At 42.5% G+C, this 27,946-nt stretch overlaps 1 protein-coding gene and 1 pseudogene across 1 annotated transcript; both read right to left on the minus strand.

The window, feature by feature from the left end:
- Positions 1 to 2,374: 2,374 nt before the first annotated feature.
- Positions 2,375 to 10,897, minus strand: LOC126944119 (regulation of nuclear pre-mRNA domain-containing protein 1A-like; annotated as a pseudogene).
- Positions 10,898 to 14,735: 3,838 nt separating this feature from the next.
- On the minus strand, positions 14,736 to 26,688 carry CNEP1R1 (CTD nuclear envelope phosphatase 1 regulatory subunit 1). The gene is made up of 6 exons (XM_050774830.1): positions 26,554 to 26,688; positions 25,440 to 25,511; positions 22,472 to 22,545; positions 18,798 to 18,907; positions 18,310 to 18,364; positions 14,736 to 16,730 (listed from the first exon to the last, which is right to left on the minus strand). Exons 1-6 carry the CDS (start codon positions 26,576 to 26,578, stop codon positions 16,689 to 16,691), a joined length of 378 nt encoding a protein of 125 aa, XP_050630787.1. The 5' UTR covers positions 26,579 to 26,688; the 3' UTR covers positions 14,736 to 16,688.
- Between the last annotated feature and the right edge of the window lie 1,258 nt (positions 26,689 to 27,946).

The following is a 27,946-nucleotide window of genomic DNA, read 5'->3' on the forward strand; positions in this document are numbered from 1 at the left end:
ACTGCACTCCAGCCTGGGCGACAGAGTGAGACTCTATCTAAAAAAAAAAAAAAAAAAGTAACAGATGGCTTGTTTTATATATCTCAAATAAATAAATAAAATGTTTACAATTTATTATTTAGGGAATCTGTGTCAAATGTGATAAAACATGCAAAGTTAGGTAAACTCTAAAGAATCATGTCTGTTGATGCCACATTATACTTGCAAAAGAAATGGATAACGTTGGCTGGGCGTGGTGGCTCACACCTGTAATCCCAGCACTTTGGGAGGCTGAGGCAGGTTGATCACAAGGTCAGGAGATGGAGACCAATCTGGCCAACATAGTGAAACCCTGCCTCTTCTAAAAATACAAAAACTTGGCCGGGCGTGGTGGTGTGCACTGGTAATCCCAGCTACTTGGGAGGCTGAGGCAGGAGAATTGCGTGATCCTGGAAGGCGGAGGTTGCAGTGAGCCAAGATCACACCACTGCATTCCAGCCCGGCGGCAGTGTGAGACTCCGTCACAAAAAAAAAAAAAAAAAGAAAAAGGAATAGATAACCTCTCTATAAAACATTCAGACTTACGATTTTCATTTCACTTATTTAACCAATAGCAAAAGGGACAAAAATAAACCAATCGCTGATACAGCCTTTCAATTATTTATTTTGTACTAAGAGGTTAAACATTTTTTCAAGTAGAGAACTAATATTTAAAAAGACTTTTTGGCCAGGTATGGTGGCTCATGCCTATAATGCCAGCACTTTGGGAGGCCAAGGTGGGTGGATCATTTGAAGCCAAGAGTTTGAGAGCAGCCCGGGTAATACGGCAAGACCCTGTCTCTATGCAAAAAAAAAAAAAAAAAAAAAAAAAAAAGGCCAGTGTGGTGGTGCACACTTGTAGGTCCAAGTACTCAGGAGACTGAGGCAGGAGGATCACTTGAACCCAGGATTTCAAGGTTGCAGAGAGCTATGATCGTGCCACTTCCCTCCAACCTGGGCAACAGAAATTCCATCTCTAAAAAATAAAAATACAAAAGTAAAAGTTTTTTTTTTTTTTTTTTTTAAACAAAGCCGATAGTGAGCATTGCTTGAGCCAGATCAATTTTGTGTTGTAGAATATTTACATCTTTACCTTTGAAATCTATTGCCTGCTTTGTTGACTGTTTAGCCAAGATAAACACTAAAAAACAAACAAACAAACAAAAACAAAAACCACCTAGGTTTCAACACCAGCAAGTCACATCTACTTGGTACCAATTTTTTTTTTTTTTTTTTTGAGACAGGGTCTCCCTCTGTCACCCAGGCTAGGAGTGCAGCTGCATGATCTTGGCTCACTGCAACCTTTGTCTCCTCAGCTCAAGCGATTGTCTTGCTTCAGACTCCTGAGTAGCTGGAACTATAGGTGTGTGCCACCATGCCTGGCTAATGACCTCCATGTTTAATGTTAAATGATCAGTCTCTAGGGAATATGGAATCAAAGGCATGGAGACAGAATTCATACTTTGTTTGGGGAAAAGGGGAATAATCTTTGTTCCAACATAAGATTATGTTGAGACATTTAGTCTCATCTACAATCCAGTCCTAACTATACCAAAATAAAGTCTCAACCAACTCTGATTGGTTTTTCTTCTTTAGGAATTACATAGTATACAGTGATTAGACAGTGAAGAAAAATAAAGAAAAATAATTGAAAATATATGAAGAAACAGAAACATGAGATTTCTCACAAGGCCCTGGATAAGAAAAAAATTACCAAAAGACCTTTTAAAAATAATCACTATTTGTGAGCTTATTAATACACAGAGATCATTTTTTTTTTTTTTTTTTTTTTTTTTTTTTTTTTTTTTTTTGAGGCAGAGTCTTGCTCTGTTGCCCAGGCTGGAGTGCAGTGGTGCATCTCGGCTCACTGCAACCTCCACCTCCTGGGTTCAAGCGATTCTCCTTCCTCAGCTTCCCAAGTAGCTGGGACTGCAGGCATGTGCCACCATGCCCGGCAAATTTTTGTATTTTTAGTAGAGATGGTGTTTTGCCATGTTGCCCAGGCTGGTCTTTAACTCCTGACCTCAAGTGATCCGCCCACTTCGGCCTCTCAAAGTGCTGGGACTACAGGCCCAGCCCATCACTTTGTTTAAACAAAGTCATAGGTCAGGTGCATGCCACTGTACTCCAGCCTGGATGACAGAACGAGACACTGTCTCAAAACCCCACCACCCCAAAACTAATTCATGCTAACTTACCAAGAAAATAGTAAACAAACCAACATTTTAAACATTTTTACTAATTGTCATTTCTTGTGCTAGTGTTTCTCTCTCAAAAATATGCAAAAATACCACTACAGGACTATCCACCTGTCTCCACCTCTTGCAGTCTTGGGACCAGGAAAGAACCTGGTCCATTAATCTTCACCGTAGATGTCCCTGCAAAGGGCAGGTGCATGCGGCTGCCAGTGACATTGGGTAATCGAGATTAGTCTGTCAGGCTCTGGATCAGGGACCTGAATTCTTTGCACACCAGGGAAACTCTGGCTCACTTGCACTTGTATTCTTCCAATTTATGCTTTCTCTGCAAGGGCTTCCATTGGACAATGAAGAAAATCTGCTAACATTCGAGTGAGTTGCTTCCTCTCATCTATTTCTGCTGCCATTCTGCCATTGTAATCTCCTGGCAACATACATGCATTCATCACTTTAGAAAGCCTTTCTCCAGGTTCTTTATTTGCTATTTTATCTAGTAGAGATACTTCTTGGTCTACAGCAGGCAAAAAAGCGATCCTCTAGTGAACTGCTGCATCACCCAAGGCTGCATTTTCTAGATTTTATAATGCTCTCATGAGATTTAGAGTCTGTGGTGGTGGTTCACTTGCAGATCCCAGAGAGGAAAAGTTTTCATTTTCATTCATCTTTATCTGTCTATAAATTTACTTCGTAGGCTTCTTATTGCCTCACAGAGCTTGTTTAATTTGCTCTAATACATTACTTCATTGTTTCTTGTTTGTTTGCTTGTTTGTGGTTTCTTTGAGACAGAGTCTTGCTCTGTTGCCCAGGCTGGAGTACAGTGGTATGATCATGACTCAAAGCCTCAACCTCCTGGGCCCAAATGATCCTCCCACCTCAGCCTCCTGAGTAGCTGGGACCACTGGAGCACACCACCATGCCCAACTGACTTTTTTTTTTTTTCTTTTCTATTCTTTTAGAGATGGAGTCTATCTATGTTGTCCTAGCTGGTGTCAAATTTCTGAGTTTGAGTGATCCTCCCACTTTGACCTCCCAAAGTGCTGAGATTACAGGTGTGAGCCACTATGCCTGGCCTCTAAATACATCATTTGCACAAACAGACCTTTCTTCCTAAATAGACAACAGTCTTCTAATGTGTTTTTTTTTTTTTTTTTTTTTGTGAGACAGAGTCTCACTGTGTTGCCCAGGCGGGAGTGCAGTGGCTCCATCTCGGCTCACTGCAAGCTCTGCCTCCCGGGTTCACACCATTCTCCTGCCTCAGCCTCCCGAGTAGCTGGAACTACAGGCGCCCACAGCCGCGGCCGGCTGATTTTTTTGTATCTTTAGTAGAGACAGGATTTCACCGTGGTCTCGATCTCCTGACCTTGGATCTGCCTGCCTCGGCCTCCCAAAGTGCTGGGATTACAGGCGTGAGCCACCGTGCCTGGCCTCCAATGTGCTTCTTACAACTCTCTTCAGTATCACTTGAAACATGCTTAAAAGTCTCCGCTATGACCGGTGCAAATCTTTTGTAAGCTCTGGCCCCTTCCTTTTGCTTTGTATTTTAGTAGAGACAAGGTTTCACCATGTTGCCCAGGTGGTCTCACTGGCAAGGTGAGAAAAGTAAGCCTCCCGTTTGGCTTTGCTCTCTGCAGCTCCAGCTACCACGCGGTGACCATGGGCCCAGGTGCTTGCTGTGGTGAATGAGCCATAGGGACCAGGTCTGCATGCTCTGCTGCGAGTTGCTCAACCCCAACAGCTCCTGCTCCTGCGCCCCTCAGAGAAGACTGACATCCCTCCCACCCCACATTCACACCGTCCCACACTGTGGGGTGACAGGAGGAGAGTTTTGTTGCCCTCTTGCAGCCTCGCCCCCTCACCCCACCCTTTCCACACCCTCAGTACCACCCTGCTTGGTAAGATTTAATCCTAATACATATTACCCTAAATCCCATCTAACTCATCCGAACTTTGGAAAGTGACACACCTTACATGGTTGTGATCAAAACCGGCATTAACTTCTTTTGCTCCAGTGTGCTAAGATATCCTTTTGGTTTTTTTGTTTGTTTGTTTTTGAGACAAGGTCTCACTCTGCCGCCCAGGCTGGAGAGCAGTGGCGCCATCATACTCACGGCAGCCTCGAACTCCTGGGCCCAAGCGATCCTTCCGTCTCAGCCTCTTGAGTAGCTGGGACCACAGGCGCACACCACCATGCCTGGCTAATGTTTTTAAAAATTTTTTGTAGAGATGAGGTCTCTCTGTGCTGCCCAGGCTGGTCTCAAACTCCTGGTCTCAAGCGATCCTCCCGCCTTGGCCTCTCAAAGTGCTCGGATTACGGGCATGAGCCACTGCAACTGGCCAAGGACATTCTATTTACTTAAAAGTCAACAAAACAGCCGGGCGTGGTGTCTGGTCTGGAATTCCTGACTTTAGGTGATCTCCCGCCTTGGGCTCCCAAAGTGCTGGGATTACAGGCATGATCCACTGCACCTGGTCAGTTTGATGGTTTTTGATAAAGCTACATACATAGGCAGCTCATGACCCAGCAATTCGACTCCATGGTATTTCCAAGGAAAGTGATGTATCCATGCAGACTTGTACATCATTATTCATAGAACCTTTATGAATTATAGCCCCAAACTGAAAACAACCCAAATGCCCATCGACCCGTAAATGGATAAACAAAGAAAGGAGCAAATTGCCAACATGTGTGTTAACATAGATAAAATCTCAAAAGCACGTTGACCAAAAAAAAAAAAAAAAAAAAATCAAAAGCATGTTGAACAAAAGAAGCCAGAGACAGGATTATTGTACTGCATGATTATACTATGATGTCATTTGCATGAAACTCTAGAAAAGACAAATCTACAGTGATAGAAGCAGGACAGTAGTTTCCCGAGGCCAGGAATTGGGGATGGGACCTGGCAAAGGAAATGTTTAAGAGGATAACAATATTCTGCGTCTTGCTCATGGTGATTGTTACACAGGGGCCACATTTACTAAAATTCACACTGTACAGCTTAAATGGATGCATTTCATTATATGTAAAGTTGTTTTTTCTTTTTCTTTTTTTCTTTTTTTTTGTTTTTGTACCCAGGCTGGAGTGCAGTGGTGCAATCTCCGCTCACTGCAACCTCCACCTCCCGGGTTCAAGTGATTCTCCTGACTCAGTCTCTAGAGTAGCTGGGATTACAGGCGCGTGCCACCATGCCTGGCTAATTTTTCTATTTTTAGTAAAGACGGGGTTTCACCATGTTGGTCAGGCTGGTCTCAAACTCCTGACCTCGTGATTGTGATCCACCTGCCTCGGCCTCCCAAAGTGCTGGGATTACAGGCGTGAGCCACCGCGCCCGGCCTAAAGTTGACTTTTTTTTTTTTTTTTTTTTTTTTTTTTTGAGACGGGGTCTTGCTCTGTCGCCCAGGCTGGAGTGCAGTGGCGCCATCTCGGCTCACTGCAAGCTCCGCCTCCTGGGTTCACGCCATTCTCCTGCCTCAGCCTCCCCAGTAGCTGGGACTACAGGCGCCTGCCACCATGCCCAGCTAATTTTTTTGTATTTTTAGTAGAGACGGGGTTTCACCATGTTAGCCAGGATGGTCTCGATCTCCTGACCTCGTGATCCGCCCATCTCGGCCTCCCAAAATGCTGGGATTACAGGCGTGAGCCACTGCGCCCGGCCAAACTGATTTTTTTAAAGCCCACAGAGCTGTCTCTGTTTTGATCAGTTCCCCAGATTCATTGTTTTCTCTTTTTTTGAGTTTCGCTCTTGTCACCCAGACTGGAGTGCAATGGTGTGATCTCGGCTCACTGCAACCTCTGCCTCCCGAGTTCGAGCAATTATCCTGCCTCAGCCTCCCGAGCAGCTGAGATTACAGGCATCTGCCACCACGCCCAGCTGGGTTTTGTATTTTTAGTAAATCTGGGGTTTCACCATGTTGACGAAGCTGGTCTTGAACTCCTGACCTCAGGTGATTTGCCTGCCTTAGCCTCCCAAAGTACTGGGATTTGGGATAAGCCACAGTGCCCAGCCTCCAAATTCACTGTTAATTTTAATGGGTTGCACTCCCTATTTGGAGAGTGAGCTTCTTGCTGATGGTCAGTATTTATTTATTATTTATTTTATTTATTTTATTTTTTTTGAGAGCAGGTCTCAGTCTGTTGTCCACAGTTCACTGCAGTTTCCTGGACTCAATCAATCTTCCGGCCTCAGTCTCCTGAGTAGCTGGGACTACAGACATGCGCCACAACACTCAGCTAATTTTTTTAATTTTTTGTAGAAATGGGGTCTCACCACATTGCCCAGGCTGGTCTGGAACTCCTGGGCTCAAGCGATTCTCCTGCCTTGGCCTCCCAAAATGCTGGGATTACAGGCGTGAGCCGCTGCGCCCAGCCAGTCACTATTTTTTTTTTTTTTTTTTTTTTTTTGAGACAGAGTCTCGCTCTGTAGCCCGGGCTGGAGTGCAGTGGCCTGATCTCAGCTCACTGCAAGCTCCGCCTCCCAGGTTTACGCCATTCTCCTGCCTCAGCCTCCCGAGTAGCTGGGACTACAGGCGCCCGCCACCTCGCCCGGCTAGTTTTTTGTATTTTTTAGTAGAAACGGGGTTTCACGGTGTTCGCCAGGATGGTCTCGATCTCCTGACCTCGTGATCCGCCCGTCTCGGCCTCCCAAAGTGCTGGGATTACAGGCTTAAGCCACCGCGCCCGGCCCAGCCAGTCACTATTTATTGATCCCTCGATATGTGCCAAATGCTGGTCTAAGAGCTTTGCATATATTAAGCTTCTAAATCCACCAACAATACCACACAATGTCAGTAGGCCTATGTTAGAGATGGGAGAACTGAGGCACAGAGAGGGCAAGCCTCTTGCCTAAGAGCACAGCACATGATTCGTAAGTGACACACAGAATTTAACCTACATGGTCAGGCTCCAGAGTTTAGTTTGTAATAACTACAACACGCTGTCTCCTACTGAATTTGCTGATAGATACCTAAGAGCTAGTAAATTGAGGAAATCAAAGTTTTAATTAATAGATAACGCCAGGTAAAAGGAGGAACACAGTAAATGACTAGATATGAGAGCAGGGGAAGGGTTCCCAAATTGGTCAGTATGCTTTCTATACCTGTTTCCCCACTTGTGAAATAAATTACTCCATCTAGCAAACTCACACTTAGGCACCTCACTGAGAAAAAAGTATTTCATGTGCATACACAATTTAAAAATTTAAGGGCCAGATGTGGTGCCTCATGCCTCTAATCACAGTACTTGGGGGGCGGAGACAGGAGGACCATTTGAGTCCAGGAGTCGAAGACCAGCCTGGGCAATATAGCAAGACTCAGTCGAAGAGAAGAGGAAGAGAGGGAAGGGAAGGGAAGGGAAGGGGAGGGGAGGGGAGGGGAGGGGAGGGAAGGGGAGGGAAGGGGAGGGGAGGGGAGGGGAGGGGAAGGAAGGGAGTCTGGAAGGAAGGAAGAAATAAAAGAAAGAAGAAAAAGAAGGAAGAAAGAAAAGAAAAGAAAAAAGAAAAGAACAGCAGGTTCTTGCCTTCTCTAGAATCCCAAGCCCTCTATGGGAAGTAAACACTCCAGCCCCTTCTGTTTCTCTTGTTGTTATCTCTGTATTCCCAAATGATAAGCTATCACTCTTTCTAATTTATCAGTATCATGTGTTATCTGTTGACTTGCTGGCCTGATAGGTAAGGACTTAGCTCTCCGAAACTCTCTCCTCCATTTCTCTTTTGCCCAACAAAATTGTACCGGAATTCTCTATTACATCAAATCACACTAAATTTCTAGGACAATGCAAATTTTGCTCACTGCTGAACTAAGAAGCCCACTAAACCACAATTCCTTCCTCTGTTCTTGGAGTTAGTAATTGCCTTTTTTTCTTATCCTGGTTTCCCATCAATTTGTCATTATTTTTTCCCTAATGTCCACCATCTTTGTCTATCGCTGCATATATTTAAACATACCCATTTCACTGTCTTCCCGATGGTCTCCTTCCTAACCCCGTGCTGTCATCGGGATTGGGTGCTCTCTCTCTTTTTTTTTTTTTTTTTTTGAGATGGAGTCTCGCTCTGTCGCCCAAGCTGGAGTTCAGTGGCCGGATCTCAGCTCACTGCAAGCTCCGCCTCCCGGGTTCCCGCCATTCTCCTGCCTCAGCCTCCCGAGTAGCTGGGACTACAGGCGCCCGCCACCTCGCCCGGCTAGTTTTTTGTATTTTCTTAGTAGAGACGGGGTTTCACCGTGTTAGCCAGGATGGTCTCGATCTCCTGACCTCATGATCCGCCAACTCGGCCTCCCATAGTGCTGGGATTACAGGCGTGAGCCACCGCGCCCGGCCTGGGTGCTCTCTCTCTAAGGATGCGTTGTGGCTTGCGTGCTGGAGTCCCATTTCCCCTGTGGCTGTTAGCACGTGAAGAGATGGTAGTGATGTTCACCGTGATAATGCTGCTGGTTTATTGTGGAAGCTCTCAGCGGAAGTCACTGTACGTCATTTTGTTATCTCTCTCCTTTTTAAAAAAAATTTCTGTACCCATCCATCCATTAACCGTATGTCATTTATTTGAAAATGTATTCCATATGCATAAATTGAGGTCACATATGTAATCAGATAGAATTCAGAAACAGGGATTTCAGAAACCTAGGTCCTAGGTTGTGAAACTGCTACTATTCAAGTATCCTTTTCTGGATCTCAATTCAAATAACCCAACTCTAAAGGATACGTTTATGAGACAGCTGGAGGAGTTTAAGCAGAATATTTGGTATAAAATTGCTACAAAGTCATTAGCGTTTCAGGTATGATACAGTATTGTGGTTATATGTAAAATTTTTCTTAAGTTTTGGAGATAGTTACTGGAATATTTCTGTATCAAGTGATGTCTGTGATTTACTTCAAAATAATCCTTTGTGGGGGTGAGGGAGCAAGTTGAAATAGGGTAGGCTGAGCATCTCAAAACTGAAAATCAAAAATCTGAAAAGCTCCAAAATGCAAAACTTTTTTTTTTTTTTTGAGACAGAGTCTCACTCTGTCGCCCGGGCTGGAGTGCAGTGGCGCATCTCAGCTCACTGCAAGCTTCGCCTCCCAGGTTCAAGCGATTCTCCTTCCTCAGCCTCCCAAGTAGCTGGGATTACAGGCACCTTCCACCATGCCCCGCTAATTTTTGTATTTTTAGTAGAGATGGGGTTTCACCATGTTGACCAGGCTGGTCTTGAACTCCTGACCTCAGGCCATCCACTTGCCTCAGCCTCCCAAAGTGCTGGGATTACAGGCATGAGCCACCATGCCCAGCCCCAAATGTTTTGAGTGCTAACCCGACACTTAAAGGAAATGCTTGTTTTGCAGCATTCAGATGAGAGAGTTTTGGAGTTGGAATGCTCCACCTGTAAACATAAAGCAGATATTTCAAAATCTGAAATCTGAAACACTTCTTGTCCTAAGCATTTTGGATAAAGGATTCTTAACCTGTATAAGAAACAAGATTGGCTATGTGTTGATAATTGCTCAAGTTGGGTGATGGGGGTTCATTATATCACTCTGTCTATGTTTACATGTGTTTAAAACGTTCCAGAATAATTTGTTTTTAAATGGTTTTCAGGGTAGATCAGGAAAAAAAAAAATAAATCTGATAATTGTAGGAGACAGAATTTAAAACTCATCTTCTAGCAAGGATATATTTCTTTTTAAATTTACTTAATGAACTTACAGTAGACTTAGTTATTTTAGTTTCCCTACTGTTATTTAAATTACAAATCTGAGACTGAAGCGGGACAATGACTTGAGCTCCGGAGTTCGAGACCAGCCTAGGCAACATAGTGAGACTATGTTGCTACAAGAAATCAAAAAGTTAGCTAGGAATGGTAAGAGCCTGTAATCTCAGCACTTTGGGAGGCTGAGGTGTGAGGATTGCTTGAACCCAGGAGTTGGAGGCTGCAGTAAGCCATGATTGTGTCACTGCATGCCAGCCTGGGTGACAGAGCAAGACCCCAACTGCAAAAAGAAATAAAATTTATATTTTAGTGTATTTATGTATTTATGTACAAACTCAATTTCAATACCAAAGTCAAGATTCATCCATTTGTTCAACAACAATTGAGCATCTTCCATAGATGCCAGCACTCTTGGGTACTCAAGGTACACCTATAACAAGGACTCAGAATAGCGACTCAAAAATTAGTTTGTGGTAAAAAAAAAAAAAAAAGCTGGAAAGTTATCTTTTACATACATTATTTCATTTCATCCTTCTAGCTATTCTGCAAGATAGCTATCTAATAGGCCTAAATGAAATTAAGGTTCAGAGAGAGTAAGTCACTTGCCACACTGGCTAATGGAGGAAATGGGACTGTAATCCACGTTGATCTGCCAAGTCTGGATCCTTCCACTGCACATGGCCCTGAGCTCTCTCACCTGCCAGATGGCTTGAGGCTTGATGGAAGCACTCTCATCCATTAGTTCAACTCTCCACAGCATGCTCCTGGAACACAACTGCTGTGTACTACTCTAGCAGTCAGGCAAGCAAGAGAAACTGACTTTGAGTAAACTGAAAACCAATTATTTAAAGGATATTGGGTATTTCAGGGTTTTGGAGTGGTCTAGAGAGACTGGTTCAAGGCTAAAGTTCCAGAAGAAAAAAATGCCCAAACCCATCTTACGGAACTGGTCGGATGAGGAAACTGATGCCACCTACACTGAGCGCCAATGAGTACTCTGCCATGGAAACACAGCTTTACCACCTCCACCCATGCCTGGGTCCCAAATGCAGGAGTCCAGAGTTTTCTGGGTTGTCCTGAGAGAGGATGAACTGACATAGCCAGCATTCCCCAAATCTAGCACGGGTGCTCAGAGGGAGCTGGGCAGGGCAACCACCCTGTGATTCTCTCTGTGGGATGTTCAATACATTTGCATGCCTCTTCTCCAATTAAAGAAGAGGAACTGTACAGACAGAAACCACAACAAACACCCTCCATCCCCCAAAGAATGTGAACAAGTCTTTGGTGAAATGGCAGAAAAGCAGGCAGTTTAACAGGTTTATCTACTGCAGGGCCACTCGGGACATTCATTCATTCATTCATTCATTCATTCATTCATTCATTCATTCATTCATTTGGGGCAGAGTGTCACGCTGTCGCTCAGGCGGGAATACAGTGGTGCAATCATAGCTCACTGCAGCCCCGGTCTCTGGAGTTCAAACGATCTGCCTGCCTTGGTTTCCCAAGCAGCTGGGATTACAGGCGTGAGCCATCGTGTCCAGCCAACATGGAGCTTTTAATATGCTTTACAGCATGAGCAATCTCCAGAAGGAAGATGTAGTAGTTCCCAAATATTGGTGATCATGGAACTTTTATTTCTGTAACAGGCTAAATCCATATGATGGAAAAAGTGGTGCTGGTGGTAGGCTTTATGCTTAATTGCTTCTCCTGCCCTCTGCTAAGTCCTATTCATTTGACATTAAAAAATATTTTTTTTTTCCTTTTCTTTGAGACAGTTTTACTCTTGTTGCCCAGGCTAGAGTCCAATGGCGTGATCTCGGCTCACTGCAACCTCTTCCTCCCAAGTTCAAGAGATTCTCTTGCCTCAGCCTCCCGAGTAGCTGGGATTATAGGCATTAGCCACCATGCCAGGCTAATTTTTTTATTTTAGTAGAGACGGGGTTTCGCCATGTTGGTCAGGCTGGTCTCAAACTCCTGACCTCAGGTGATCCACCTGCCTCAGCCTCCCAAAGTGCCGGGATTACAGGCATGAGCCACCACGCCCAGCCTGTTTTTTTAATATTAAAAAAATTCCCCACTTGCCAAAGCTGACCTATCATTTGCCTTCTAAGAGGTTTTTGGGTAAGCCCAGGCACAGATTTTTTTTTTTTTTTAAGGTTTTATTTCCGATTCCACTCCCTGAACTCTAGTTCTGGGGCCCACATATCTCATCTGAGCTATAGCAGCCAATCCCAGCTGGCCTCCCAGGTCCTGCCCTATCAGTCATCACAAATGCAAATCCAGTTGTCACTTCCTTAACTGAAAACACTTTGATGGCTTCCCATTGCCCTCATGAAATACCATGTTCTGGTTCCTACTTCCTTCCCGTTTTCTCTCGTCACAGCCCCCTCCCCGGCAAAACTTCTCCCCCTACTGGCAACACACACCAGATGTTTGCTAATCACCTACTTTGGAAAGGCTGGTCTGGCTGGGTCCTCTTCCCATGGACTCCTGTAGCATCCTGCATTTTTACTTTTCATAGCACTTAAACCGCATGGTAACTGCTTGACCACTTGACCACTGGTCTGTACTCCCCACCAGATAACAAGTTCTGAGGTTCTGACAGGGCAGAAATTCATTTTCCTTTTTTTTTTTTTTTTTTGAGACAGTCTTGTTCTGTCACCCTGGCTGGAGTCCTAGTCACACAAGTCATAGCTCACTGCAGCCTTGAACTCCTAGGCTCAGGCAATCCTCCCACCTTAGCCTACTGAGTAGCTGAGACTGTGGGTGTGTGCTATGCCCAGCTAATTTTCTCACACATTAATAACCCAGCAAAACACTTGCCATGTAAAAGGGAGTCTATAAAGTGATGACACACTTTAAAATAGGGTAACAAATATCCTTTTATTTTTCTCTGTCTCTCATACAGTCAGACTGGCATAGCAGGTTTCAGTGGTACACTAAAAACATCAGATTTTAACGTGTTCCATGATGAAGCAGACAAGACGCACTTCCTATCTTTGGTGGGAAAAAAAGAAATTATACTTACCCTTTGTAAAAGCATAAAGTTTAGAGTCTGAAGAGTAAGACTCAAATTTCTATGGTTTCAACAGGACAGGGAGCGAGAGACACCTCAGTTGCTGAGGGCAGGGCATTTGTCAGAAGGATTGTTAAATCTTTATAAAATGCCAGTCAAGATGGCTAGTTCTAAATGAAAAAGGAGCGTCTCAAAAAGCAGCACTAGCAGATAGTCATGAGCTTGAATGTTTTCAGAGAGGTTCCTCAGGAAGAGGAAAACACCGAACACCATTTTCTGAGTAAGGCCAAATATCCTCTCTTTGCCTTTAGTCGTTTTCAGGAGTTTGCTTGGTTCAAAAGATTAGGTGAAATTTCCTCATGGTTATCTCAACTAAGATGTTGACTTTGGGCAAAGTTGTAACAGTCAGGGGTTTTTTTTCCCCTTAAAGATTTGGGTTAACACACTTACTGAGGATTGACTCTGTAGCTAGGCACTATTTAAGTGCTTTACATGAATTAACACTTTAAGACTTGAAATAAGCCTGGAAGATTAGCATTATGCCTGTATCCTATATATTATCTCAATGTACCAAAGAAACTGGCATTATGCCCATTTAATAAACGAGGAAACTAAGGTTGCATAATTTAGCTAGAGTTACAAAACTACCAAGTAGCAGATCTGAGATTCAAATCCAGGCAGTTTGGCTTAACAGTCTACATTCTTAACAGTAATATTATAATGGCTCTTGAATAAATTCACTTCACACACATATGTAAAGATCCATTCAATCTGAGTCAGAGATTTGGATTTTGGTGCTGGCTCTGTCTTTAGTTAAGTTGTGGGGATTTCGTATAGAGACTTCGCAAATTTTTTTTTTTTTTTTTTTTTTTGAGACGGAGTCTCACGCTGTTGCCCAGGCTGGAGTGCAGTGGCGCGATCTCGGCTCACTGCAAGCTCCGCCTCCTGGGTTCACGCCATTCTCCTGCCTCAGCCTCCTGAGTAGCTAGGACTACAGGCGCCCGCCACCGCGCCCGGCTAATTTTTTGTATTTTTAGTAGAGACGGGGTTTCACTGTGGTCTCGATCTCCTGACCTTGTGATCCGCCCGCCTCGGCCTCCCAAAGTGCTGGGATTACAGGCTTGAGCCACCGCGCCCGGCCGAGACTTCGCAAATTTGAGACTGTCTACCCCACCTGTAAAATTAGATGATTGGATTCTATCAGTGACCTCCTAACAACGTGCGAGAAGGGATGAGAAGGTAGAGGTGGTGGTTAGACACTAACGTCACAAGGATCCTTGGACCATTCCAAATGAAGAAGACTCTTTAGGAAAATGAGTTGTTCTGCTAGAAGTTAAGGTATGAAAAGTCTCTGGACTATAACAGATTGTTTTCTTTTGAAGCCCGTGGAATCCAAGTAATGTGGCATCTGAAGTTCCCTCCAAGTGCATGCAAAGACACAGGTGGGTTTTCCTAGAGGAGGAGTCAAGTCTTTTATTAAACCCTCAAAGGAATTCATGACTCCAAAAAAGATGAAGGGCCTATAACATACTTCTTCGGCTTTATGCTCTTGGAGGAAACTGGCAATCCAAGTTTGTAAAGGGCAATATGACAAAACCTGTATTTCCTATTAACAGCCAAGTGTTATTACACTATGATAAATATATCAAAAGTAATCATAACCTAATAAACTGGGTAGCTACACGTGCTACTTAAAATTTGCTGTCTTGGACACAGAGCTAAAGTAAAATGTCTCATCTGGGACTAGCTTATATCTGATACAGACAATATGTTTTAACATTTTTTTCAGAGTTACAAACTTACAATAAACCAAATAAAAAGTCCAATCACGAGTTATATATAAAGTATTTATTTTTTATGCACATATTTACCTACAAAATTTACAGAAAATAAAACAAAGCAGAATATATAGAATACCCTCTTAAGACTTCTTAGGAGCAGAGGGTTTTATTGCTGCAGTTCAAAGAATAAAATTTTATACATGTGAAAGCTAAGATGAACACATTTAAGTTAAATGGCAGCCTTGTTAAAAAGTTTTTTATCCTGTTATTGAATTTTCAGCTTTATGTTAAATGAAATTTAAAAGATTGCTCATGAAATAATTTAAACCTTTTCAAAATCTAATAAACAGGTAAAAGGCACCTCCAGTACTTTAAAATATTTACAGCAATCCCAATAGTTTAATTTTAAGGGCTATTATAGTACATGTGGCTATTATGCATACACAGTATGTCATTAACACTCTCTAAACAGTGAGAATTGTAGACTCTAGTTTGTGGCACCGCTCCCAAGTTATTCTGGTGAAGGTGTAGGATGATCAATTATACCTGTGCAACACTAGTGTCACAGCTTGTCTAACACAGCGTAAAATCCAGTTATCTAAAACAGTGACTATCAAATTCCCAGACAATACATAATTTATCAGTAGACTCGTATATTCAAAAGCCTTTAGGGTATTTTAAAAATTATTAAAGAGGCCAGGCACGGTGGCTCATGCCTGTAATCCCAGCATTTTGGGAGGCCGAGGCAGGAGGATCACGAGGTCAGGAGATCGAGACCATCCTGGCCAACATGGTGAAACCCTGTCTCTACTAAAAATACAAAAAAAAATTAGCCGGGCATGGTGGCATGTGCCTGTAGTCCCAGCTACTCGGGAGGCTGAAGCAGGAGAATCGCTTGAATCCAGGAGGCAGAGGTTGCAGAGAGCCAAGATAGTGCCACTGCACTCTAGCCTGGCGACAGAGCGAGACTCCATAAAAAAAAAAAAAAAAAAAAAAAATTATTAAAGCAATATAAAGGATATTTAGCATTTAAATGAAAACAGGCCGGGCGCGGTGGCTCAAGCCTGTAATCCCAGCACTTTGGGAGGCCGAGATGGGCGGATCACAAGGTCAGGAGATCGATACCATCCTGGCTAACACGGTGAAACCCCGTCTCTACTAAAAAATACAAAAAACTAGCCAGGCGCGGTGGTGGGCGCCTGTAGTCCCAGCTACTCGGGAGGCTGAGGCAGGAGAATGGCGTGAACCCGGGAGGCGGAGCTTGCAGTGAGCTGAGATCCAGCCACTGCACTCCAGCCTGGGCGACAGAGCCAGACTCCGTCTCAAAAAAAAAAAAAAAACCAAAAAAAAAAAAAAAAAAAGAAAACAATAAACTAAAAATAAAACCACAATAGTTGGAGTTCAATATCTGGCTTAACAAAAAGTGTTTCTCAAAACATCTATAATTTCTTACAACATAATGGAGAGTTTTCCTCAGTCTAAGCTGAATCCAATGTTTTTCCTGCAGTATGATTAGAAGTGTAAGAATGAAAGGCACACATAATAGCCAGTTTTAAAGAGCTGTGGGGATGGCAAGCAGATGTTCCTGAAATACCGGTGCAGGAGAACAAAGTCCACACAACGTTTTCCTCTTTGTTTAACATTGGCATTGATCTGCTATTTACAGTAGTTTGCAAAAAATACATTATAAAAACTGAATGAGGTTCTGTTTCTAAGTTTAACTTAGTAACATACATACATACTTCATCTGCAAAAATCTTTGCAGGATCTGAAGTACTAAAGTGACACTAATACTGAAACACAGGTAATCAAAAGTACCAAAGCACTGATAATGAGTCACCATCATCAAGATAATCCAGGTAAATATTGCACACTTCTTGTCAGTTGCTGCTATGACCTTTACATATCCAACCGCAAAAGGAATCCTTTATGGCTTTTTGCTGTATCACTTATTTGAAGAAAGGCTATTTTAAGTCCCATAACAATGAGTGAAGATTGTCATTGAACATGAGGCCTAGGTTTCAAAATTAGTTTTCCTGTCTGCAAAAATGAAAAGATAAAATTTTTTCAATACACAGTTCTAGTAAAAATAACATTGCTTATTTATAAACCTTAAATGCTATGTGCAAGGAATAAGAACGCTTCTCTATAGTCAAGACTAAACAATTAATAGTTATGCTTTCAATGCTTCCTTTGTGTGGAGTTTCCTTCTGAGCTCTTTATTTTTTTTATTTTTATTTATTTTTTTTTTTGAGAGGGAGTCTCGCGCTGTCGCCCAGGCTGGAGTGCAGTGGCCGGATCTCAGCTCACTGCAAGCTCCGCCTCCCGGGTTTGCGCCATTCTCCTGCCTCAGCCTCCCGAGTAGCTGGGACTACAGGCACCCGCCACCTCGCCCGGCTATTTTTTTGTATTTTTTTAGTAGAGACGGGGTTTCACTGTGTTAGCCAGGATGGTCTCGATCTCCTGACCTCGTGATCCGCCCGTCTCGGCCTCCCAAAGTGCTGGGATTACAGGCTTGAGCCACTGCGCCCGGCCCTGAGCTCTTTATTTTAAAATACTACATACATCTTTTTTTCTCCTCTTTTCATTTTTTGTAGAGACGGAGTCTTGCTATGTTGCCCAGGTTCATCTCAAACTCCTGGACTCAAGCAATCCTCCCGCCTTGGCCTCCCAAAGTTGCTGGGATTACAAGCATGAACCACCATGCCTGGCCTCTTTATTCTAATTTCTGTAATGAATACGTATTACTTGTTTAATGATTTTTTAAATTGAAGGCTAAGACACTTTTATAAATAAAATAAGCAAATCAAAATAGAAGCTACCTACCAAAATTGTGCAACACCCTTATTATACACTGGTACATGATAGTTTTTAATTTACTTAAAGACAGGGTCTCACTGTCGTCCAGGCTAGACTGCAGTGGTATGATCACAGCTCACTGCAGCCTCAAACTCCTGGGCTCAAGCAATTCTCCTGCCTCAGCCTCCCAAGCAGCTGGGAAATACAGGTGTGCGCCACCCGCCTGGCTAATTTTTACATTTTTTGTAGAGATGGGGTCTTGCTAATGTTGCCCAGGCTGGTCTCAAACTCCTGGACTCAAGAGATCCTTCTGCCTCAGCTTCCCAAAATGCTGGGATTAGAGGCATGAGCCACCATGCCCAGTCTCCCATCATCTACTTTTAAAAACACAATAGGTTCATATGTCCATAGTCCACAAATTAATCTATGACTCTATTTACAAATAACATATATAGCATATCACTTGATAAATAACAGTAGTTTACAAAACCAGTATCTGCTGAGCCATTTTTGGTCAATAACAAACAACCACTGTACTTCACTGACTCTAAGATGCATCAGTTATAAGATGCACCATGATTTTATGCCATTAAGAAATATTGTCAACTCTCCCAATTTGTCAGATCTCACTGATTGTAACATAGATCTCAATGTCAAAGATGTTCAATGTAAAAGATTCTTAAAATCAATGCTCTAAGTATATTCTCATTATTCATTCCACAGAGAAAATTTATTGCTAATAAAACATCTACCTTTCTAAAGCCAAAAATTTCAGTGTTTTCATGCAGGTTTATAATTTTCTAACCAAAAAAATACTTACATCATCACAAGACATATTGTATTCTGCTAATACCGTCCGACATCGAGCAGCTATACTGAATACATGTGGTCAAAGGAAAATTTCTCATTTCTCATTTCAAGAGTAAGCATTATGTTTTTGTTGTTGTTTTTTTTACAGAGTCTTCCTCTGTAGCCCAGGCTGGAATGCAGTGGCATGATTTCAGCTCACTGCAACCTCTGCCTCCCGGGTTCAAGCGATTCTCCCACCTCAGCCTCCCAAGTAACTGGGACTACAGGCACAGACCACCATGCCTGGCTAATTATTTGTATTTTAGTAGAGATGTGGCTTCACCATGTTGCCCAGGCTGGTCTCGAACTCCTGAGCTCAGGAAATCCGCCCACCTAGGCCTCCCAAAGCGCTGGGATTACAGGCATGAGCCACCGCGCCCAGCAAGAGTAAGCTTTTAATCATTACCTACATCAAGAAAGCACTTCAGAGAATGAAACTTAATCCTTGGTAAAGGATACATTGATGGTGCAACTACTCTCTTGTGTATTCCAGCAAAGAACAAGCCTATTAGAGTGATACAGCTAATGGTGAAAAATGGGTGATTCCATAATGATGTGAAGAAGGACACCTGTAAGAGTTGAAAATATAAAAATGTTAAAAATCTTGGGATGGCTGATTCCTACCTCCCCATTTGTACGTAAATATATATAATTTTTTTTATCATCTAAACTATGAGGATTTGAAGACTTCTAATAATCTTAGTTCTCTGTATTGCTGTGTTGTAAAAATAAAAATGTATAGGCTTTCTATCTTCTATAAAGATAAATATAGCAGTATTCCCCCCATCCATTTCAAATACTTGAACTATTACAAATTCATTCCTATCATCAAAAAACAACCCTATCAAAAATATTTACTGAACTCTGCATTGAACGAGTGAAGATGAGGCCTCTGGTCTCAATGAAAACACAAATCAAACATGATTTAGTTACCTTCCCTGTTTTTTTTTTTTTTAGAGACAGAGTTTCACTCTTGTCACCCAGGCTGGAGTGCAATAACACGTTCTCAGGTTACTGCAACCTCTACCTCAACCTCCACCTCCAGGATTCAAGCAATTCTCCTGCCTCAGCCTCCCAAGTAGCTGGGATTACAGGCACCCACCACCACGCCTGGCTAATTTTTGTATTTTTAGTAGAGATAGGGTTTCACCATATTGTCCAGGCTGGTCTTGAACTCTTGACCTCAGGTGATCCGCCCACTTCAGCCTCCCAAAGTGCTGGGATTACAGGCATGAACCACCACGCCCGGCCTACTTTCGCTGTTATAAAGCTTCCTTAGAAGAGTTGAGCAAACTGCCATTCATAACCTGGTCCCAGTCTAATTTTCATCTCCTGCCATATTTCCACACATACGCTGCCTTGTTCACTTCTCTCCCTTCACCTGGCTAACTCTTACATAACCTCGTAACACTCAATTCCAGCATCACCCCTTCCTCCCTGCAGAGGCAAAAAAACAAATTTGGTTTTGAAGCTACTGAGATCTAAATGACCACAGGACATTCAAGAAGGGAAAAACGATTAGTAGCTATCCATAAAGAACTAAAATGAAAGAGAGAAAGGGCTGATTTCAGATCTGGATATATCGAATGACAGCAGAAAACAGCACAATCCACAAGTCTAAGAATATGTAGAGGGCCAAGGGTCCAGGATCCATGACTGGAACAAGAGTAGGCACCGAAATGGAAATGTCGACTGGAGACACAGAGAAGACAAGCATTTAGAGCCTCTGTAGAAAGAAATCAAGTGAATTAGTAACTAGATGGGAGCAAGAGAATCAAGTTCCACACACCCCACTCGACTCTCACAGCAGGAGATGCGCAGGTACGCGTTTTAAGACAGAAGCGCCAGGTATCAGATGGCCCAGCATGGTACTGGTTACAGAAGTTTGTCAGATGAAGAAATGAGAGTCTGAAAATACCAGGAAAGAAGCTGCCAGAAAGATGATGACCCAAGGAAAAGTTAATATTCCAGAAGAATGTCTTCTTCAAACCTCCGAGGACAGTTTTTCACAAGCCAGCTCTGTTGTGTGTAGCCTGCACCAGGTTAGCATATACAATGCTTTATGTCTTCATTTTAATTAGGCCATCAGTTTCAGCCTTCCTCCCTCCGTGGCAACATTCCAGTGCATCGAAACAGTGGTTCTCTCCAGGCCAGGCAGTCAGGTACTTCCTGTCTGCCATATTCTTTCTCTCCCTAGGTTCTTCCAGCTAGCCACTGGCTCCTGAGTTTGCAACTCTTGCTACAAATACAATTGCTGGTTAAAACTCCTGTCAGGTTTGGGGTTATTAAATACTGAAATATAAAGAGCCAACCCTTAGGCGAATAGTTATATTCTCACCTAATTTAGAAAATTATATTAACTACATAGTTTTGGGCCTATTTCAAATTACATTTAATTTTGTGTTTTATTAAGATCTCAACTAGCTGAAATCAGCTTATATTTTTCCCAATTAGAAGTCAGACTCATTTCCCAAGATGGATCTTTTTCAATCTTCTTGCCAGCCTCCTTCCACTCTTCCCCTAAAGATGACTACCAAATGCAGCCTTAAGATCAGATTTTTATAAATGAACACACAAGAGAGTTTCCTGTCTGCCATAAAAATCCTCTATTAACATAAAATTCCATCACCAATTTCCCCTTGCCACCTATCCTTTTATACATCTCCACCTCAGCAGATAAAGTTAGGGAGACTATGTGGGAAATAAACCTCTCTGGCTGTCTGAATTGCCATAGAGACTGATGACAAAAGCCTTCTCTTAGGTTTTTCTTCTGTAAAACAAATACAAACAGAGCTACTGAAAGTACTACTTGGTTAATTGCAGCTTAAAGTGGGGAGGGGATTTTTAAGATTTGTGAAAATTACATCATTACTCCCTAAATAAAACTGCACTGGGGGAAAGAAACTTCACTGAAAAATTGGAGACTAACTACTTCCCTAATAAAAAAAAGCCCTGAGTTTGAAATTAAGGCACAAGTTAGTAGAAAGAGGTGGAAATGTGAGAAACATGCTATCAGCTTTCATCAAAGGATGCTTCAAGGAATAACATTATGAAATCAGTTATTGCATTTGGTATAGGGATATTTTTGCACAGTGCCCAATGGGAGATTCCTCAGTGTTTCCTATATTAAACTTCAGGCAAGAAATTTTTTTTCAGAGAGAAATGTTGGGAAAGAAAAGCTTTGCTAGCCCAAGGAACTGATATATGTGTTATCTTACAGACAATGAAAATCACAGAATTAACTGTGACTTCACTGATTAGGTAACTCAGAGACTAATTTATAATCCAATTTTGGCAACTGTGTTGGGCTACATGGCCTATACATCAGTGAGCTGGTTTCCTTTCTGGTTTTGACCTCATGGTCCAACTTGTTTTTATCTAGTCCTTTTTATTATACTTGTATTTTGCTATTTTATCATATGTTTCCCATAAAGTCATCTCCAGTGAGATAACTCATTGAAAAAAATGTTTTTTAATAATTTTTTTCTCTCCCTCTTTTTTTCTGAGACAGGGTATCGCTCTGGCACACAGGCTGGAGTGTAGTGGCACAATCATAGCTCACTGCAGTCTCGATCTCCTGAGCTCAAGTGATCCTCCTACTTCAGCCTCCAAAGTAGCTGGGTACAGCATGCGCCACTACACCTGGCTGATTTTTAAATTTTTTGTAGAGATGGGGTCTTGCTAGATTACATTGCCCAGGCTGGTCTTGAACTCCTGCCTTGGCATCCCAAAGTGTTGGGATTCCAGGTGTGAGCCACCATGCCTGGCCTATTTTAGAACTTTTAAAAGCTGGCACTGATGACACTCAATGAACAAAGCAGAATGAAGAGAATACTCACACTGAAGTAAAAATGAGAGATATATAAAAAATGTACAAATGATAAATTCAGAAGTGAATGACAAATAACAACTAAATGTCTAAGAAATAATAGCATCTCTTAGACCTTTTCCCTGTAAAGACACTTAATTCACAACAGCCAGCCAAAATCTTCCTTGAGCAAATTAATAAAAGGCATATTTTTAATACGACAATATCACTAGTAGTAGTGTTTGAATACTTTATCATTAACAAAGCACTACAATATCCATTATCTCATTTAATTATGCTAATGATTTTAAAACAAAACTTCTACCTTTTGTGTCTCAGGGTCTATTAACCAGTTCCAGGCACCAGTAGCTGTACAGACAGATACCACTATAAGAAGCACTGATGAAAGATAAACACGAAATTAGTAAGCAAATACATACTTAATATGTGATACTATCACCAGAAGTTCCTACTAAATGACAACCAAAGAATATAGCACTTTATTAAATGGAAAATGCACTAACTAGACTCAGGAATTAGGAGGCTTGCCATATGGCTTCCAGGAATTCTCTTAAACATTGTGAACCTTAGTAATTAAGGATACTGTTTCTCTTATGATTTGGTCAGAACTTATGAAGATCAATGAAATAAAAAGCAATTCGATGGTGACACTTCAGTAGAAGAGTCTATGCTATGTAATGTTCACTGTGCTTAGTGAAGATTTTACAGATCTTGTAAACTCAAATTAAAAAAACAACAAACTCATTTTCTACTGTAAAGAAACCATCAAAGACTCCTTTTTGAATGTACTGAGAAGACTGACTAAAGGATTTTGCTTTGCAGATGACTGCCATGGTTACATTAAAGTCAGTGCAGGAAGTATGGAGCACACCAGTTAGTATCGGATTTTCTTTAAGGGACTTAAAGGTAGGGTAGAAATTCTGCCAGTAAAACTAAGAAAAGGTCTTTCTCTCCACTGAGCTAGCATGATTTTAGAAATTCTAAATAAATTGTAAGTAAAACTTAAGAATGGTATTAGTAAAAAATAATAAAGGGGCATCAAGACCCAGTTAATATTCTGGAGATGATGACCGTTGCCTGTCTTTCAGTTAGGACGCATACATTTTTCAAATGTGGAAATCCAGTTTCCAAGAGCAACAGAAATATAGCAAATATAGAAAAACAGGATCAAAATATCAAAACTATGTTCTGAACTCAGAATAGACTTAACTCAATTTCTTACAATTCTGTATTTGCAGAAATACACACACTATATTACACATGTATGTTTTAAAAAAAATAAGCAAAAGCAAAATCAATACACTAGAAAGGACCTCATACACATGCTTTATTTGGCTGGTTCATTAACCAAGTAAGTGCTAAGACCATGAGTCAGAGAAAAAGTAAGTATATTTATATCACCTTTTATAAGATAGGGCAGTATCATATACATTTTAAAAGATATTCAATTAACAGTGAAACATAGGTTTTGGGGATAATTCCTAGGTAAACCAGAGAACCTAGGAAAATCATTACCTGTAAATTCTGACCAACCAGAATTCTCACAGCATACTAATAAAACTTTGCAAATAGATTTAATAACAATTACACAAAAAATCTTGCCAGATCCTTAGCTTCAATAGTACTTTTTTGGTCCAGCAAACCGATTTACGCTTTGAAATAAAGTAAATCCTCAATGTGTGCTACTACACTTCCTTCTTGATAGGAATTAAATTTAAATAATGACCATCCAAGAAATTAAAACTATTTGGCCCGGTGTGGTGGCTCACACCTGTAATCCTAGCACTTTGGGAAGCCTCACCTGTGGTGAGGAGTTTGAGACCAGCCTGGCCAAAATGGAGAAACCTCATCTCCACTAAAAATATACAAAAAAATTAGCTACACGTGGTGGCGGGCACCTGTAATCTCAGCTACTCGGGAGGATGAGGCAGGAGAATCACTTGAACCCGGGAGGCAGAGGTTGCGGTGAGCCGAGATGGCGCCACAGCACTCTAGCCTGGGCAACAGAACGAGACTTCATTCCAAAAAACAAACCAAAACTATTCCAAACACATACTAACAAAGCATTTTGTTTGATGATCTCATGGCTCCTATATTTGTCCACACTTCCTATGTATTTCCATGGGCAAGTAATCACTGTTCAAATTATATTTTGTAGCACTCATTATACTTATGAATAGATACTAATAATGTGAATTTCTTTTCTAGGTCAGACTTCAAAGCAGCAGTTATGCTTTGTTAAAAATCAACTAAGGGTAATTTTGTAACTTTTCCAAGTATACATTAAATAACATGACTTTACTTTTTTTTTTAAAAAAAACACGGGGTCTCCCTCTGTTCCCTAAGCTGGAGTGCAGTGAACATAGCTCACTTAGCGCACTACACAGCTTACTACAGCCTCAACCTCCTGGGGATCAAGTGATCCTCCCAAGTTGCTAGGACCTTGGGGTGTGCCACCATGCCTGGCTAAATTTTTTTTTTTTTTTTTTTTTTTTGAGTAGAGATGGGGTCTCTCCATGTTACCCAGGCTGATCTCAAACTCCCATGCTCAAGCAATCCTCCCGCCTCGGCCTCCCAAAGCACTGGGATTTTTATGCGCGTGACTCACTGCGCCCTGCCAATATGATTCTTCTTACTAAAATTTTATTCCAATAGTTTGTAGGCAAATTATAAAACTGCCAAACGGGCTAGTGAAATTTTTATTAGGTATGTCTTTATCAAAGTTGTAATAATTTAAAAATTTAAATATTTTTATTATTTATTTATTGAGACTGGGTTTTGCTCTTGTCGCCCAGGCTGGAGTGCAATGGCGCAATCTCGGCCCACTGCAATCTCTGCCTCCCGGGTTCAACCGATTCTCCCACCTCAGCCTCCCGAGTAGCTGCGATCACAGGCGGCACCACCATGACCGGCTTATTTTGTATTTTCAGTAGAGACGAGGTTTCACCGTGTTGGCCAGGCTAGTCTTGAACTTCTGACCTCAGGTGATCCGCCTGCCTGGGCTTCCCAAAGTGCTGGGATTATAGGCGTGAGCAACAGCTCCTGGCCAAAAATATGTTTTTTAATGCAAAAACAAAAACAACCACACGACATAGACTGTTCTTTTGAGAAGGCCAGTTACAATTTCCTTTTCTTAAAAATTTCTTCATAAGGCATTGTTCACAATGTTAAATAAATTTACGCAAACATTTTACATAAAAGCAAATCATTCCTACATAAGGATAAAATTATCAACTGTTAGTTTTCCCTTAAAATAACATTCAGGAACTTACTTCTCCAACGACCAGTAGCAGGTTGCAAACAATGAATATATTCAGTAAGTCTCCTCTCAAAAGCCTTGAGATCTAGGTAGAAAGATGTCAATTTTCCAATTAGCCACTCTTACTCGTCTGACGAAATGTCACAGAGTATTTACCTAACATTAAGACGACACGTGAGACACTCTTAACTGCTTCAGGTCTTACACACTAACTTCCATGTATCACTGCACTGTTTATTTCATTTACTATGACAGCTTTTTAAGCACTTGACAAAAACATTAGAGTTCTTTAATTCCAATTTCTCATATAAGAAAACTTACTGATTCACTTTTAGAAGCTTCATAAAAATGGTATGGGGAGAAATTAAGCAGCTGCCTCAGCCAGCGCCAAAAGCGAACAATTTCAGGGTTGCAAATAAAATTAAAATCCAGTTTTAGCTCTCCGGGAACCAAGAACTTCCTATTAGAACCACGTAGTGCCTAACATCAAAGTCTTCGAGGTCTACCTGACTACAATTACCCGCCTGCTGTTTCCAGCTCTTATATTTAATTAATGGCTACGCTGTCTGGCCTTACTAGACTTCTTGACACTGATAGCGGGTGGGTGTGGAAAGACATTCCGAAGGGGGTACAGGTGATCTTCGTGGCGCCCAGGCAGCGCCTAGTTCTAGAAGACAGGGGCGTCTAAGCTCCTCCGAGTGGTGGGGTATCCTTTCCGCAGTGGTGTGCTTTAAACTTTAAAACACCGAGCGGCACTTCCTAACCTTGGCAGTTACCGAAAACCACCGTAGGAATCAGGGATACAACTCGCGGGGCTGTGAGAATGAAATGAAATGAATTAGCAGGCTGCAATGCACGGAGTGCAAGTGTCTGCCAATGAATAGAAAATAAAAATAGTAGCTGGCGAGGAGCTCAAAACCCTCTAGGCTTGTGGGGACAGAGGGAGCTGAGGCGCCGCCCCCCGCGTCCGGCCAGGTACGGCTGCCTCCGCGCCCCCAAGCTCCGGGCCCCGAGCTCCATCCTCTGCGGCCTCCTCCCCGGGCGGGGGTCTTCACGACGCCGGCCCCTCCGGAGCGCCGCCAGCTTCTGAGAGGAGACGTGGGACGGGCCCGGGCGGCCCACCCTACCTTCCGCCTGCTCCAGCGAGTTCATGTCTGGCGGCAGCTCAGCTCACCGCCGCGGCCCCGTCCGCATCGCAGCTTCCGCGGCCCCCGCCCGGCCCGCAGCGCCAACTCCCACCTCTAACCGCTCCCCGCTGCCCCTCCCCGTCGCACCGCCCCTTGCCTATACCCGCTACGCTCATTGGGTTCCTCTAGTAGACCGCCAACTAAGACGGCTTTCTATTGGCTATCTCTTGCACCAGCCTCGGAGCTTAGCGTTGGACGGTCAGCCGGAGGGACCAAGAACTGCCTGCGGCCAGGCTGGCGTAACGCTGGCGCCGCCTCCTGCCCCGGGGAGGAACTGCAGCCCTCCGGAGCCAGATCGTTCATTCATTTATTCCCCGTTCGCCGCTTGGTTCCTTCATTCCTCAAATGTTGATTGAGCGCCCACTACCTTCCAGGCATTATTCTGGTCGCTAGCGAGGGATACAGAAATCAAAGAGCTGGTTCTGTCCTCAAGGATCTCAAGGAGTAATGAAATCTGTACAGAACTAACTAGAACCCTAAATAACCAGCTTCCTTAATTATGGTATCCTAGATAACCAACTCCTTAAGTAAACACTTCTCTCTTGGTTACTTTCTTCTCACGTCACCTAACTTTCATAATTCATAAATGAGGCAAAGTATAAGCCCAAATACCTATAGCTTAAGAAGAGATCTGTAAGGATTTGACTACATTTATATTTGATCACAAGGCCTGCTTGTTCATTTATTGGTGGCATTCTTTCATTCAAAACCATTTTATTGCCTAACATGCTAGACACTGTATTGATACGGGTATGAGCCAGATAGACAGGATTCCTGCCCACAAAGAGGAAGGGTTACAGCAGGCAACAAACATGCAAATAAGAAATTTATTTCAAATAAGAATACTTTTGTTAAAATGGAGATCCTGGCCGGGCGCGGTGGCTCACGCCTGTAATCCCAGCACTTTGGGGGGCTGAGGCGAGTGGATCACTTGAGGTCAGGAGTTGAGACCAGCCTGGGCAACATGACAAAACCCTGTCTCTACTGAAAATACAAAAAAAATTATCCAGGCGTGGTTGTGCATTCCTGTAATCCCAGTTATTTGGGAAGCTGAGGCACGAGAGTCACTTGAACCCAGGAGACAGAGGTTGCAGTGAGCCACTGCACTCCAGCCTGGGTGATAGAGTGACACTGTCTCAAAAAAAAAAAAAAAAAAAAAAAAAAAAAATCCTAAGACTGATGGACTAGATTTTTTTGTGGCAGTAACATACCAACTTATAAACAAGACCTAAGGTCCTGCCAGGCAAGGGTTAAGTCACTCACCCAGACGCTTAAAGAATAAACTATGTTCTAACTGCCACAATGTTCGTTTTTTTCCTCTAGCAGCTAAACA

Source organism: Macaca thibetana, chromosome 20 (assembly GCF_024542745.1).
Source record: "Macaca thibetana thibetana isolate TM-01 chromosome 20, ASM2454274v1, whole genome shotgun sequence".
In the NCBI taxonomy this organism is placed as follows: Eukaryota; Metazoa; Chordata; class Mammalia; order Primates; family Cercopithecidae; genus Macaca; species Macaca thibetana.